Source organism: Diorhabda carinulata, chromosome 6 (assembly GCF_026250575.1).
Source record: "Diorhabda carinulata isolate Delta chromosome 6, icDioCari1.1, whole genome shotgun sequence".
Lineage (NCBI taxonomy): Eukaryota > Metazoa > Arthropoda > Insecta > Coleoptera > Chrysomelidae > Diorhabda > Diorhabda carinulata.
Window position 1 is genome coordinate 13,535,333 of NC_079465.1, and position 17,013 is coordinate 13,552,345.

Sequence of the window (17,013 nt, forward strand, 5' to 3'; positions counted from 1 at the left end):
AATAATAAGGGACATCTAGAGCAATACATTATTTGATAAAAGTTACAGCGTCATTATTAAAGTTATTTAGATATAATTGAATGTAATATAGTTGTTTAATTACAAAAGGATTTGGCTTTTACCATAATTAACTGCACATTCGATAACATGGATAACTACTACACATCCAAGAAGTTGGTACCCTATTTTGGAGTTACAGAAATTCTGAAGGTTGATATAGTTTTGTTCTAATTTGTTCCAAAACGGCATAGCACTGAGGGGGACACTTGCGAAAAAATTGAAAACCTATTTTTGAACTGGCACTGCACTTTTAAGGTTTCGCGATCGACGGTTTTTCTGTATTGTTCTAGGTTTGTTCTATATTGTTCCAAAATATTGTGTTAAAAAAATTATCTTTCACAAATTTCATGAAAAATAATTTTTGAGCTAGTACTGTACTTTCGATCTATTGCGATTATGTTCATTGCTGTGAGTTTTTTGAAGTTTGTTCTAGATTGCTCTAGAAAATTACTTTCAAAAAGATTATTTTTTACAAATTTTAAGGAAATTGAGTATATTTAATTAATATTTCACTGCCACCTCAATTGTAAGAAATTCATATGAGTTGTTCTAGCTTTTCACTAAATTTTATCTAAATTTGTTCTTCTTTATTACATAACCAGAATAACTCATATAATAATGATTTCTCAAAACCGAGGTAGCAGTGGAATATTAGTTGATTTAAATTTCTATAGAATGATTTTTTTTTTCGAAAAAAATATTATAGAACAATTGAGACCAAACTTGAAACAACTCTTAACAACGGTTATAATCGCAAATTCTCGATGTTGTGGTGCTAGTTGAAAAATTGAATTTGCTAAATTTGTGAAAAATATTTCTTTTTCGACGCTATATTTTGGAACAATATAGAACAACCGCCAAAATGGCAATATGTTGAAAATGCGATCCTAGTTAAAATTTTAATTTTATTTCAATTTTTTCTAAAAGTTTAGTTCTCAGTCCTACGCTATTCAAGAACAAACTTTGAACAACTGCTAAAATCTAGGAAAAAACTTATAAAAAATCATATAATAGCGATTTTTTGAAATAAAGGTAATGAGATTTTAATCAAATAATATAATTAATTTTCTTAAAGTTAATTAATCTTTATGCAAGCAATATTCAGGAATAATTGAGAACCAATTTGCACCCACTCACAACAATGATCAAAATCTCGATATCTCGCAAGTGCGGTACCAACTTCTTGGGGGTACCTACTACAGAATTGAAGTGACTACTGTGCCACAATGTGTGAACAAAGCAATATTCAAAATGTTTGCAAAATGCCGAATGGCATGGTACAATATGTAATGTTTGTTTTATTTTTAGTGCTACTTTTAATGGCATTCATAATTATGGAGTAACTATGGAGGTATTTGAAACACAAGAAAGATATAATGTCCTTAACATTAAAGCAAGAGGAAGACAAAGATGCAAACTTGTACCAAATGCTGAAATAAGGAGTTTAACTGGTAGACTGAAACGTGTGACTGTACAGATATTAGCTGAGCCAAAAGTTTTAACTCCACTATGTGATACACAGCTATTGAGTTTGAAACAGAGGAGACTGTATAGTTCTAGAAGTTATGATGATGTAGAGAAAAATTATAAATTCAGAAGGTAATGAGTTTTGATTTTAAACATTTAATGTTACTTGTAATTGCATGATAACTTCGAAATTTTCATAATGTCAAATTTCTCCTATAAAATTATTATGGGAACTTTTAGTTTGCTATTTGTGCAATAGTTTCTAATGAAGTATTGTTTTTAAATAAAATTAAAACTGCATAGTGAGATACAATTTGTTGTGTTATTTAAAGGAACATTCACCATGTAATGGATTATTAATATATTACACACAATTGCAATAGGCTACTCGAACCAAATCAATTTTTTTGTATATATATATATATATATATATATATATATATATATATATATATATATATGTGAACAAAAAAAACTAATTTTAGAATATATATGTATATATATTCATATAATGCATCTAAATGCTCTTGATTTTATGTCTCTTCTGTTTCAAAATTAGTTTTTTTTGATAGTTTTTAAAAGAAAAATAAATTTTGACGTTTCGACTTTTCTTTAAGTCTTTATCAAAATATGATATTGACAGTGACAATTTGCTTATTTATATTGATCTATATATAGATCACCTTCATCATGAATATCAAAATATGGATAAAATCAACTTAGAACTTTGTTCCAATTAGAAAAATTAATTTTTCCTTGGTTTCTACTTCTCTAATATATTAAATTTATTAGAATTTACAAAATAGAGCTATAAATTTTACTTAAATTATTTAGATCTTTTTTATCATTTATAGCTTTTTCATTCTTATGAATTGAACCATTTCTAAAAATTCTCTTTTTTGTGTATTAGATTCCGTTTGAAGAATTTTTGAATCTTTATAATTGAATTTATGTTTTTTTATCACATTGATGACTTCTTAGTCTATTTTCTAAATACTGAGATGTTTGCTCTATGTAGACAACGTCACAATTAGTACAAGGCACTTGATTACTTCTTTTGTTTTTTGTTGTTTTAGATTTTAATTTAGTGAAATATTTGGATAATGTATTATATCATTTATGACTTATACTAATATCATATTTATTGAAATAATTCGATAATTGTTGGGAAATCAATTTAAAAACAAAACTGAAACGAAACATCAAAACATAAAACATTTTTCCTTACCATATGTACAAGGACTTTCCCAACAATTATCGAATTATTTCAATTAATATGATATTAGTATAGTCATACAGAACATAATACATTATCCAAATATTTCACTAAATTAAAATCTAAAACACCAAAAAACAAAAGAAGTACCAATTGTACTCAGTATTTAGAAAATAGACTAAGAAGTCATCAATACGATAAAAAAAAATAGAACTGTATTAACGAACCATGAAATAGCAAAAAAACAAATTCAATTATAAAGATTCAAAAATTCTTCAAACGGAATCTAATACACGAAAAAGAGAATTTTTAGAAATGGTTCACATTCATAAAAATGAAAAAGCTATAAATGGTAAAAAAGATCTAAATAATTTAAGTAAAATTTATAGCTCTATTTTGTAAATTCTAATAAATTTAATATATTTGAGATGTAGAAACCAAGAAAAAATTAATTTTTCTTATTGGAACAAAGTTTTAAGTTGATTTTATCCTTATTTTGATATTCATGATGAATGTAATCATAGATCTATGATATATATATATATATATATATATATATATATATATATATATATATATATATATATATATATATATATATATATATATATATATATAACTTTGGCACCTAACACATTGTCGGATCTCTCATTTACGTTTTACGGGTTCCACTTTTATTTTATAACGTTATAACGCATCAAAAATTCTGTGTCATATATTTTTATTTTCAGCTGGTTTTAAGTCCATGTAGAACATAGGCGAAGGGCTCTTGGTTTTATAGTGTTTAACATTGTATATATTTTCACCTGTGTGACCAAATCCTTCTATTTCATCTTTTAACTCTTGTTGATTTACAGAATAGTACATATTTTTAAATACCACTCTGAAGGCTTTGTTTTCTTTTGATTGTGATGTATGGAATTCAATTTCTTTTCTTCAAGAGCTTTCACTATAATGGAGTATGCTTCTTTTGTTTTTGGTTTTATTTTTACTTGATCATAATGTCAAACTCTCATCTCATAATTTTCTTTGGCTATACTAGTTTACTAGTATACTACAGGTTTGTTAAGGGGAAAATATGTTTGACATCTTACACAAAGATGGGCAGAGGTTTAGGAGTTTTATCTTCTTTAACTTCTACACCATCATCTTTTATTGTATCTTCATTTTCTAGTCCATCAAAGCGATTCGTTGTTATTGGTGAATTTAACCAGTAATCGTTAATTTTCTTTTGTTTCACTACTCTCTTTTCTGGACTCAATCTGTTTGTTTTTTTTTTTTTTATTTTCAACGATAGTCCATTCTTCGTTTTAGCTCTGCAAGGTGGGCAGAAGGGGAATTGAGTGATATATTGAGGTTGTTGGTCTGAACTTGAACTACTAATATGACATCCTTCATAATTTAAATTTTATTCAAGGCGCGCAATTAGAATTATTTAAAGGTAGTTCATATTGCTACCTCAGAACTGATGAATTTTCAAATTTATGTTTTTGTTTATAATATTTCTTAAAATGGCTTATTTTCATGATATAACATCACAAAAGATAACATTTTGAGAACTATTATGAAAAAAACTAAATTTGCAAATTTATTAGTTGTAATCTTGTTAGGAGAAAAATATTGGAAGAGCATTTATTTCGTTACTGAAGTTAAATGTAGAAAAAAAACTTTTGAAGGTAATCTGATAATCCTTTAATTATAATAATAACTAAACATAACATGTGTGTATTTAGTAATAAGGTAAAATAAAACATTTTTAATAAAACTCATCTCTTGAACTTCATAATACATCCATTGCAGTTAATTTAGTATTGTTTATAGCCGATAGCAATCTGTTAAAATATTTCAATTCCTTATGAGGATTTGGGAACAAATACATCATATTAATAGATCCTCAGTGTTATGTACAACCTTTATTGAAAGTCATTTTGAAAAATTAATCACAGCTAACACTATACATAATAAAAAGGACACAAAAACACCAGTACTACACAAACATAATGAGTCACCAAGAGAAACTGCACGTTGTCTCAATTTTTTCTGAAATTCGCCAATTTGATATATAGTTATACTAGCAGATCTATTGGGGCTGAACTTGAATTACAAAACTGATTCAACCTTGGGCCATCTGTGTGAAACGTGTATAAAATAGGTGGTTTGTGCTATTATCTCAAGGTGTGGCTGTTGTCTCACAAAACTGGATCCCATGGGTTCATATTGGCTTGAAGGCGAGTTTGTAAATAAGATTATTTTGCAATGATAATTTGGATTTACGTCCTAGTAACCAGTAGTATTTGCTGAATTTAATTCCTATGTATGTATGGATGGATTTGAGATCTCGCATACACTGCAACTCAAAGGATCTATCATGTCCCCCTTTCTTGTTGTGATACTGGAGAACCCTGTGTTTATAGCTGCTCCATCGCACTCCTTTAAAAAGCTATGGAATGTGGGATGACTTTAATTGCCAGAGATCTTTGTCTTCTATTTCATAGGCTCCCAGGTTTAGTGCTCTGGAATTCCTTAGTGTTTCACACTTCGAGAAAATGTGGATAGAGGTTTCATACTTCGTGCAACAAAACCTACACGCCGCATTATCTGCTAGGTATAGTTGAGGCGACAGTGCCCCGATAGAACTCCTTTTAGTATTCATAGATTGTTCTTATTTAGGTTGATACATTCTACAGACCTACCTTGGTTATAGTTTCCCAGAAGAGTCTTTGTCCGTCTCAGCCCTTGTAGGTTGTCCCAATAAATGGTTTTGCTCCTATCTACCCTCTTTTCAAGTGCTTTTTCTATTGTTTTGTAGCTGATACCACAGAAGGATTCGGGTTCCATGAAGGACTTGTCTGCACCCGCTTTAGCGAATTAAATTCCTAACTGTTTCCTTCTAGTAGGGATATTGGTTTTCCAGGTGAGTCCTTTGTCTAGGACCTGGCGGATTTTCGAGGCCATTTCCCTAGATGGTACATGACGTCATGCACACTTCCAACTGTTGTCCACTGGTCAGGTAGAAATCTAGCGTAGTCGCCGATAATATAGATTCTGATGGTAAATGAGGTGTGTAAAATATATCAAAATAAAGGATTTCTACTATTCACCTCTGAAATAATTTCAAAATCAGGGCCGCCCACAGGGGGGGCAGATGGGGCACTTTACCCCGGGCCCCCCATGCTGAGGGGCCCCCGAATCAAAGGAAAAATTATTATTATTTTTTTTTTAATCAATTTATTGGATGTTTATAATATAAATTTAAATTCTCTATTGTTTAAAAGCTGATGATGCAAATTTGAAGTTAATATTTAAAATATTACAATACTTTATATGTGGAGTGATAGAAAACTAATATTTTGTTGAATAACATTATATTATGTTCTGTTATAACTTATTTGTTGCTTTCACTCATCGTGACAATCTAGAGAAAATTTCGAAGATAAAGTAAAAAGGCTTAGGAGGTAATCATAACTCGGAAAATGAATGAAAACATTCTAGGAAAAATGCGAATTATAGGGAAGCGGCCTAGTTCGATTTATTGAAGGTTCTCTCCCCCTCTAATTACGATAAGCATATGAAGTTATTGAAAGTATCAAACACGGCATTTTTTCGATTTACCAAAGCTACCAGATGAAGACATTGATTTATCAAAAATTTCAAATGATCGAAGTTCGAGTTATTGAGAGTCGGCTTTAACATAAAGAGCCTTTGGCTTCGGATTTTCACGGAACTTAGTTTCCGGTTTTCTGCATCCAGGTATCGAGCTCTCAGAATTTTATACAAAATAGCTGGTTAATAACATCCCCACTTTAAACACTCAGTAAACATTAAACAAATACTAGTCAGTAGTACCAGGCAGTTTGTGTAGTGTGCAGTGTTTAATCCTCAGCTGACGGGAATTTATTGTGCGTGTACTTACCTATACGTATTATAATTTCAGGTAAGTGAATTTCTTTTTCAATTTCAATTAGATTTAATATTTTGTGCATAGTTACCGGAACGTATTTTACTTGCGAAAAGATGGTTTGAGACTAATATTATAAATTATAATTAATCATATTTTACTTGGATCCAGTCAAACTGTCACAGTTTATTCATTTTGCGAAATGATTTTTTTTCTTTCAACCGTTTAGTTTTTTGTTTTTTTAAGCCTACAAAAATCAAGTCAAATTTTTCAAGGAAAACAAATTTTAATCTAAATTAATTGAATGTTATGTAAATTCAAATGACAATGTTTAATTTCATTTATTTATAATTGATGTTCTTGTTGGTTAATAGGTCTCTGCATAATGCTGTCCAATTGATCGATTCCTGGATTTTCAGGATTTTGCGTATTTGTTTTCGATACTATAATAGATTATTTGGATTTTTTTCAATGTCTTTAAGAAATGTTCTTTATTAAAGATCTTGACCAAACCTCTTTTTGAGCATCGTCACACTAGCTTTTTCGTCTCAATCATTTAGAATAAGCGATGTTTTACTGTATTCTGGTTTTGACTAAATTTATTAGAATCGGTATTACTTTCAAAAGGTAATTGATTGAAACTCTGCCTTCTGTTTCCTCACTTTTTTTATTATTAATTTTTTTAATTATTCATAGACTTCTTTAGTAGAGCCTGGCTCCCTGGCTTTCAGTTATATCTTTTATATCCTATTATCAGCACTCACGTATTACTTGGCCACAAGTTGCTCACAAACTGGTGTTATTCATTTTTAGGTGCTAATCTTTAAAATGAAGCAAAATTACCCTTCTGGTGCCGAAAAGAGGAAAAAAATTATTGCGAAGAAAGCTGCAGAAGAACGAGGGAAAAGAACGCTTGACTGTTTTTTACTACCGAATGCAAACCTGGTGACTGACCGACTAGGGGACCCATCTCCATCCACTTCTCAATGTTTAGTGCCGGATCTGTATAATCGTGGAGAAGCTGAGACGATTCTAGTACCTAAACAACAAGAAATTTCATCTGTGGAAGACAATAACAGAACTGATAAAGACAGTTTCGATGTTTTAACGACAGCCAACCTGGATTCAGAGAAAACTATCGATGAATCAGAACAAATCAACGTGAATAAAGACCCTGGCACCTGGGGTCGTCTTGACATCAAAACTAGAGATCTTTTGGTTTTAGCGGGACTCCCTGGTAAACCGCAGGGCATTCCAAGGGATAATTCTGGCAGACCGTTTCCCACGTCCATTTTGTCAAAAAAACTAAGTAATGGGGAATCTGGGGATAGGGATTGGATTTCCTGGAGTATTGAAAAATCTGCCTTTTTTGCTGCCCTTGTTGTCTGTTTGAAGACAGAAGTATTGAGAACAAGCAATTATCAAATTTTGTAAAATGTGGCGTTAGTGACAATTGGAAAAAAATCTACGATCGAGTTAAAGACCACGAGTCGAATGTAAATCATGTAAATAATTATGTTAAATGGAAAGAGTTAGTGATCACTCTTAAAGGAAAAAAATCTGGTATTGACGATTCTCTCTTAAAATGCATCAGAGAAGAGGAAGAAAAGTGGAGAAGAATTTTGACAACCGTCATTGACGTAATATTATTTTTGGCAAAACGAAACCTACCATTTCGAGGGACTAGTTCGACTGTCGACAAAGAGGATTGTGGCATATTTTTATCAACACTCAAACTGTTGGGAAGATACAACTCTGATATTAAAGATCACTTGGATTCGCTAGCAAGAGCTAAAGAGTCTGGGAAAAAATTGCAAGCTCATTATCTGTCGTGGAGAACCCAAAATGAATTTTTGAAAGTCTGCGGGGATAAAGTGAAATCAAGTATCATCCAGGAATCACTAGAATCACTATACTTTAGTATAATTGTTGATGAAACACCAGACATTTCCCACAAAGAACAACTAGTTTTCGTGATAAGATACATCAGTCGAAACGACGGTTTATGGGGTGTTTATGAAAGATTTCTCCAGCTGTCTGACTTTGATCAAAAAACAGGAGAGGCCATAGCGAACAAGATCAAGATTGTTTTGAAAGATTCTCATTTAGATCTTCAGTTATGCAGAGGCCAAGCCTACGACAATGCCTCGAACATGTCAGGAAAGTTTAAGGGGGTCAAAACGAGAATCCTTAATGATAACCCTCAAGCCTACTTTTCTCCATGTGGCGCACACTCCTTAAATCTCTGTGGCGTTCACGCTATGGAAGTGAGCACAGAAGTTAAGTCATATTTCGGCAACGTTCAAAAGTTGTACAAAACTTTTTCAATGAGTCCTAGTAGATGGAAGATTTTGCAAAAAACTACCGGAGTGTCCCTCCATTCAGTTTCAACCACAAGGTGGAGTGCTAGAGTTGATGCGATTCGTCCCCTCACTAAAAGGTATCAAGACATTATTCATGCTTTGGTCAGCATATCAAATGAAACGAACTTACCACCTGAAACGCAGGCTGACGTTGATGCCTTGATTACATGGATGAACTCGTTTGAATTTGTTTTATTTACCACAATTTGGTATAAAACTTTGAAAGAGATCGATGAAAGGAATAAAGTGTTACAAAATTCAAAGATTACCGTAAAGGACTCTGCAAAAATAATGGAAGGCTTAATTTCGGACATTGCAACTATAAGGAGTAGTTGGGATAAGTTTTTGGAAGAGTCCAAGTCAATTGCGTCGACCTTCCCAATATCGCCTGAATTTAAGCCGACAAGAGGGAGAAAAAAGAAAACGTTTTTTGATGATTCGGAGGTCCCTGACCATAGCTTCAACGTGACAGATCGGTTCAAAGTGGAAGTTTTTTTGCCGTCCATAGATTTGCTCTCTTTGGAAATAAAATCAATAACTGAGAAGATGAAAGAATTGTCTGATGTATTCACACCGATCATATCTCCTACCGAAAACACGTTACAACTTAATCAACTCTATGTTGATGGTGTAGCAGAAGATCTGGTCAACGGATACCCACGAGATCTTACAAAGGATGAGTTAGCAAATGAATTGACCATTTACTTTAAGCTACTTAAAGATGGCGTGATCAACTCAAGAGAAGGAAACTTGAACTGTGCAGTTGATATTTTGAACAACATTTACCCAAAAGGCCTTGAACACAGATTACCGCAAATTTACATCTGCTTACGGTTACTAGCTGTAATACCAGTTTCAGTTTCAGCTGGTGAGAGAGCCTTCAGCAAAATGGCGCTCATAAAAAACAGGCTGAGATCTGCAATGGGAGAAGATAGACTTAACCACTTAATGATATTAAGTATTGAATATGACATAGTAAGAAAAATAAGTTTTGATGAAGTGATAGAGGATTTTGCCAGATTAAAGGCAAGAAAAGTCAAATTATAAATAAATGCAGTGTATATTAATTTGAATTTGTTTTGCTTCTTTTATCATTATTTTTGCTGTAAATAAAATTCTACTTTAAACTTATACGTATTATGTTATTCACCCTTTGAATTTTTAATCAAATCTAAAAATTTATATTTTAATTAAAATATATTTAAATATTATATATTATATTTAAATTCGGCAATTCCCGGTTCTGGCACTAACTTTTCCACTAATTTTTTCAATTCATTAATATATTTGTATAGATTTAATCTAGAATAAAAAATAACACCAATAACTAAAAATTTATGTTTTGGTCTGTATATGTTTCTTTGAAAATAAGCAGCTTTTAAATATTTACATACCTTAAAATTTTGTGGTTGTTCTTCTCTAAGTTGTACTTAGAGAATCTTTTTTAATAATTAAATTAAACATTGTTTTCCGTATATATAAAAAATAAAAAATCAATTGGCAAAAAAATTTCTTTTTCGCAGAATGATAGCCACCCCCTCCCCAGCACCATCAGACCCAAATGTAAACAGGGCCCACCGAGAGTCTCGGAGAGCCCGGGGCAAAAGCTGTCTCGGTCCGAGACAGCTTTTGCCCCGGGCCCCAGAAATCCTCCGGGCGGGCCTGTTCAAAATATATTCTGACGTTCTTCAAAGGCGAAAACAACTACTTTCCTTGCTAATGCCTCGACGAATATTGAATTACAATTCCTCGGAAGAGCGTGATGTCAATCGACTTTTTTGTTGATATTAACATCCCCAATGGCTTGCAATTGCAAGGAGAGGTTGTAACTACTGACTAGTTTCGACGTCACTACGTCTCATCAGAGCAGTTTACCAACCCTCGTTCGGGCTGGAGGCCTGAACTGAAGACAACGTCAAAGAGCGTCGCTATTTCTTTACTGAAATTATTGAATTCTTTTGTTTCATTATTTAAACATTCTCTTATACACTCAAATCTTCCAATTTCATATATCTCTTGCAATGTATTTAACTGTTTTTTGTTATTTTTCAAACTGCTTTTCAATTTTGATATTTTGACCGTTGTATTCTGATGAACTTGATACATTACCATTTACCTAGGTGTTGAATTGTTCTTACTAGTTCCAGCTTTAGTAAAAAAAACCGATTTTTGTTTGTCAAAACTACTAATTTTCTCTGTAACAATGGAGTCTGAAAATTCACTTGCAAACTCTGATGGCTCTTCTGTAGGTAAATTGCCAGATGTTAAGGCATAAACACTCGGACTATCAACTTGATGCTCTTCGACGATCATATCAATGTATACTTCAAATGCTTTTTATTGAAATCTGTAAAATCACTTTCCAGAAATTGATTTTCACACATGCGATAATTTGATGTTGAGCATTGAATTTTACATAATTGTTCCCATTTAGAACACAAATCAGGAAATTTAAACAAATGATTATTTATCTTGACAATTTACATTGACAATAATGACAAACATTTTTATTACATTACCATCACAATTGGTGAGTAGCAGAACTAAATTTGGGTTACTAAAATTTAGATGCGAGTCGACCTTCTTATTGGATAAGTTCTTTTCCAGTCGTTTTTTTCCTTAGATGTTGTTGTAGATATGCTACGGTAGGGTTTGTATGGTTTGCCAATATTGCTTTGTCATCGTTAAATGACCTATTATGACTTAATAGAAGTGTCAGTGTAGGTGTAGGTTTAGATGTAAATTTTAAAACAAAATTTACCAGAAATAAATTATTCAATATGTTGAATCCACTCAATTCCTGATAATGATTATATAATGATTTAGCTAAGTATTATAGTTAAGTATTTTTTTCTTTATTGCATTTTATTAAATTTTCATTTAATAAACGACAATTTTGAAATTAAAAAGATAAGACAATAACTTATTAGTAGTGTCAGTGTAAAGTTTTACGTCAAAAAAGTAAATCGGAGTTACGCAATAAATTAAAAGAAAAAAGATGTCCTCCGAAATTGTGGAAATCGAAAAATTGGAGTACCAAGCCATCATCAAGTACCTGTATTTAAAAGGATAAAGAGGTAAGCAGATATGCTTAATACCCTTGGTGATCAATGTCCTTCGTATGTGACCGTGAAAAATTGGACTGCAAGCAAAGAGGTAAATTTTCCGTTGACGATGATGACCGATCGGGAAGGCCAGTTTCTGTGTGTCAAATCTTGAATTTGGTGGTCTCTAAACGCGAATACGTCTATCATTGCACGACTCGAATGTTTTTTCATCGTGTTAGATCTGTGCTCGATTTGAAAACGATGTAGACTTCTTAAACCGAATTGTTACTATGGATGAGACTTGGGTACATTTCTTTCTTTCCAGAAACAAAGCAACAATCGAAGTAATGGCAACACTCTGGTTCTCCAAGACCTAAGTTTCGTGTCCAAAAATCTGCTGGAAAAGTTCTTGCTTCAGTTCTCATGTTGCAATGCAAAAAATTCGTAATTTAGGCACCCCCCTTAATCATCAGATTTGGCTCCGTCTCTGCTCCCCATCTTTTTCCTCAACTGAAATAAAGTTTAAAAGGTGGTAAATTTTTTTCCAACGAGGAGTTAATATAAGCTGTGGAGGTCTGGTTTGCAGAGGAAGAAGAAACATTTTTTTTAAAGGTCTAGAGACGTTGCAGGTTCGCTGTAATAAATGTATCCAGTTAAGAGGAAAACAATGAAATTTTGTTTGGTTCTATAGTAGGCTAAGAATTTTTCAATATATCCTCGTAATTCTACTTGTTGGGACACTAGGAGTAAAGAATAAGGTATAGAGTAGGTCCAAGCACAATTCCCTGCTAAAAGTTTACTTGTTTTTCGTCCATGTTTCACCATAAAAAACTTTTTTGCAAATATGACTCTAATATGAGGTATATTGTATGTGGGAACTGTTTATTGAGTAAAATTTTGTGCCAAACCTTATCGAAGCCTTGGCTTACAACTAGGCTGTTACACAATAGCTTTTGTCTTCAAAAGCACGATTTATAGTATCCACTACCCTATGCACTTGTTAGATATTATCTATGTTGGTGTCTAAATCCAAATTGGTGGTTTGATAACATGATAATATGGTGGGCAATATGCTGCTGATACTGTTAGGGGACCATGCCAATTCTCAATGACGATGCTTGTAGAGAATCTTTTTGATACTTTGGTATTTTGTAATGTATGTGTTGTTTGATTAGACTAGCTGTAACTACTCTAGCTATTCTGTCATCATCCGGGTGTATTGTGGGGTATTTATCTTAACATATGTCTATTTTATTGTGTGTTAAAAAGGTTTCAACTTCTTACTTATGTTTAGCTAAGCCAATTTTATTCCAGAGTGCTTATTTATACAGCAGGTCTATTTTCAATTATTAGATTAGTTAGTTTTGCGAGTTGTTTCATTAGATTTTTGATTTCAGCTGCCATTTGTTTCATAATTTGTTGTTTATTTGTGATGGTAGTTTCTAAGAATTCATTGATGTTGTTGCTATTTGTTACTTGTTCGTACTTTGGGTAAGGGGTAAGGTTGTGAGTAAGTGTCAGGTTGTGTGTTAATGTCACTTTGTTGCTTAGGATTTCTTTTACAATGTTGTTGGTTTTTTTGTTCTGTTATAGGTCTTGTTGTTGTGTTATAGGTTTTTAAGCGGGGGTCCTTCTATTTACTATTTCTTGGTATACTGTATAGATTTTCGTAGTTGCTAGGTGTGTTCTACTACATAGTACACATTTTGGGTCTTTTTTTTATTGTATGTTTTGTAGTTGTGCCTTGCTGCATATTTATAGCATCGTCCTGGGTGAGCACAATCACTTTTTTTATGTACATAACAGCAAATCTTAAAGATTGCAAGATGTTTGTTTTCTTTTTGGGCTCTTCACATCTTACTACGGCGTTTAATAATAATTTTACTTTGAATATATCTGTATAATTGTCTTTTTTTTTGGAGGTCAATGGAGAAGATGTTTTTAGGTTGTTTTTGATTTTTTTTAATGTATCTGCTAATTATGTTTAGAACTGTGTGACCTAGACTTTGTAGTGCAGTTATTATTTCTTGATGTTACGTAGAGTGGTGCTGGTTTCGAATCATTACTCAAAATCATTTTTTTTTCATCTAGTGTTATACGTATGTATAACGACTTTATTATCATCAAGTAGTTTTTCTATTATTTTGCAATTTTCTAGGTTGTTTATATGTAGCTTTACTTTATTACCCTTTAGTAATTCATAGTAATAGATTTTTTATAAGATTTTTGTTTGTTCCATCATTTGTTCAATAGGTTATGGTATGAAATAGAATTTGTTGCATTTACTTTTGTTAAAATATTTCTTAAATTATAAAAATATTGTTTTAAATTTCCTATTTGCTTACTAATTTCACTTAAATCTGTACAGTATGTTAAAAATATATATATATATATATATATATATATATATATATATATATATATATATATATATATTTGCATAATGCTAAATTAATAGGTAATAATAAATTATTTACTTGTGTAATTTATATGTCTTCTGTTTTGGTCTTCTGGTAAATCATTAGGAGAATTTCATTTTTCTGTAACAATTTTCCTGATTTCACTTTAGGTTTTCTAAGAAGTATATACGAATACTTTATATATATATATATATATATATATATATATATATATACACTTTATAATTTCAGCTTTTTCAAATTTAGGTAATTTTTTATCTCTAAATTTTGCTATAATATATGTTACATCTTGGTTTGAGTATGTGGGCGGATCATTTCTATTTTCGTTTCTTTTATTAATTATCTTTTTCTTCAACTTCAGAATTTTTATCTCTAATTTTAATATAATAATTTTTAAGCTTCTTTGTGAATCTGAATATAGTTTGATATTATTAAATGATCATAATCAAAAAGATCTCCTTTAATATTGATATGTTAAATTAAATTTAATTATTGGAGGTCAATAATATCTTGCATTTTTAAGTTCATTAATTCCCCCATGTCTTTTTTTATACACGCGATAATCTTAATTTTTTATTTTTGTTCTTCAATAGTTAAAATATATTTATCAACATTTACATTATGAACAATTTTAAACGCATCGTATACAAATATTTTTGTACAGTAGCAATAAATGTTTAGGTTTTAAAGGTTCTCTAGAATATAATGCATATAATGGTTTAGGGTCAATACATTCTTTTATAAATTGAATTATGTTTATCTATCGTATTGCATTAAATTTTTTATTGAAATATTTTGGACTTAATTTAAATTTTCTTATTTCATTGTTCATTTGTCTTTATTCAATCATAGTATTTTGATTTTGTATATTCAGTATGTGTATTTGTATTTAATTCAGGTTCTATAAAATAACATTCGTTCTCTAATATTTCATTATCAATTTTACATTATTTATATCCTTTTCTTCCATTGATATATCATTATTTATTTCAATTATTTTTCTGCCTAACTCCTATGCATTTTCTTTTCCTTCAATTACAATATTTTCTTTATTTTTAATTCATCTAATCCTTTATACTGTAATTCTATGTCTAACTTCCCTTTATCAAGTAATTTTATTTCTAATTGCCTTTTTATATCACTATTTATATTTTTTTCTATCAGAATCTTTTCTTTCAAGTTCTTTTCTTCTACATTCAATTTATCTTCTTCAAATAATCTACGGCGGTCTTGTTCTAATTTTTTCTTTCTTTATAATGATTTGATCCCTATTTGTTCGTTTCTATGAATTTTTCAAAGCGTGGTAATGAATTATTAGGAGTAAAATTTATTTCAACTATTTTTTTATTCTTTTTCTGGAGCTCTTTTCTTTCTATTCCTTCTATTTTGTCATTTTTGTCATCATAATCATTATTATACAATTCTTCTGATGTGAAATTTGGTTTTTGATTTTATCTTTGGAAATATACTTCATTATTGGTATTGTTATTTCTACTAGGTATATCATCACGTTGTTATGGTCAAGGGTTTACATTAATTAGTTGACTGGGAAAATGATTGTTATTATAATAATAAATATTGTTATTATATTCAATATAATTATTATTTCTGGGACGATTAAATTGATTTCTGTTATAATTGTTATTATGCGAAAAACTTATGCACTATTCAGCTTTGAGCCAGTATCATTTATCTATCCCGGATACAAAGTATCAAAAGAATTAGGCTAGGTTGCTGACAAAATAACTGGGACTATTTCCACGTATTTAGCCAATTTCTCCTGGTATTTGTTGAGAACGTTATGAGTGTTCGGTATAGCTACATCGACAAGAAGAACTGAATTGACTCTTCTATCAACTACCACGATGTCAGGTCTGTTATCCGTCACTTGCCTACTGGTGATAATGAACCTATCGTAGTAGAGTCTAAAATTGTCATTTTCGAGCACCTTCTGTGGTTGTATGTATTGAGTAGACCGAACTTGTTAGCCAATTTCTGGTGGACGATGTTGCACACTTGTTTATGTCGGTGTAGATACTCGGTATTAGCTAATACACTACAAGTAGATGTTATATGTTGGATGGTCTCTGATGTTTGTCGGCACTTTCTGCATTTGTCAGATTGAGTGTTCGGATGCTTAATAATATTTTTCTTCTAGTTATTCGTGTTAATAGCCATCTTGAGCCTTCGGCCTCTGGAAAGAGATTACCGCTAGTAAGCCATCTGTTTGAAGCTCCTTTATCAACATGTGGTTGGTTGAAGTCGTGATGATGCCTACCGTGTAGTGCCTTTCGTGACCACTGTTCCAGCTTCTCGGTGTCCGATACTATATTTAAGTCAGATTCTGGCAATGCCAGGTTGAGGGGTGAATAATCCTTATCCGGTGCAGAGTTGAGATTTCCGATTTAGTATGACAAAATTCATGTAGTTTCATTACCTGTCGAGAGGCCTCTTCCACCCTCTTTTCGGGGTAATGTTGTTCTAATAGTGGAGGACTTCGGTTGGTGGTTGTTGTTCTTCGTCATCACTGTTCCTCTACCCT

General features: G+C 31.4%; 1 protein-coding gene across 5 annotated transcripts in view; it reads left to right on the forward strand.

Annotated features, from left to right (window-relative positions):
* LOC130895197 (protein cereblon) overlaps positions 1-17,013 on the forward strand; it is a 47,100-nt gene that overhangs the window by 2,301 nt on the left and 27,786 nt on the right. For all 5 annotated transcript variants that reach the window (XR_009059445.1, XR_009059446.1, XR_009059444.1 and 2 more), the window contains one exon: positions 1,369-1,659. Coding sequence is in view for 2 of the 5 variants with exons in the window: in XM_057802382.1 (XP_057658365.1) it covers positions 1,369-1,659 (291 nt within the window). In the remaining 3 variants the exon portion in view is untranslated. The remainder of the gene's footprint in view (positions 1-1,368; positions 1,660-17,013) is intronic.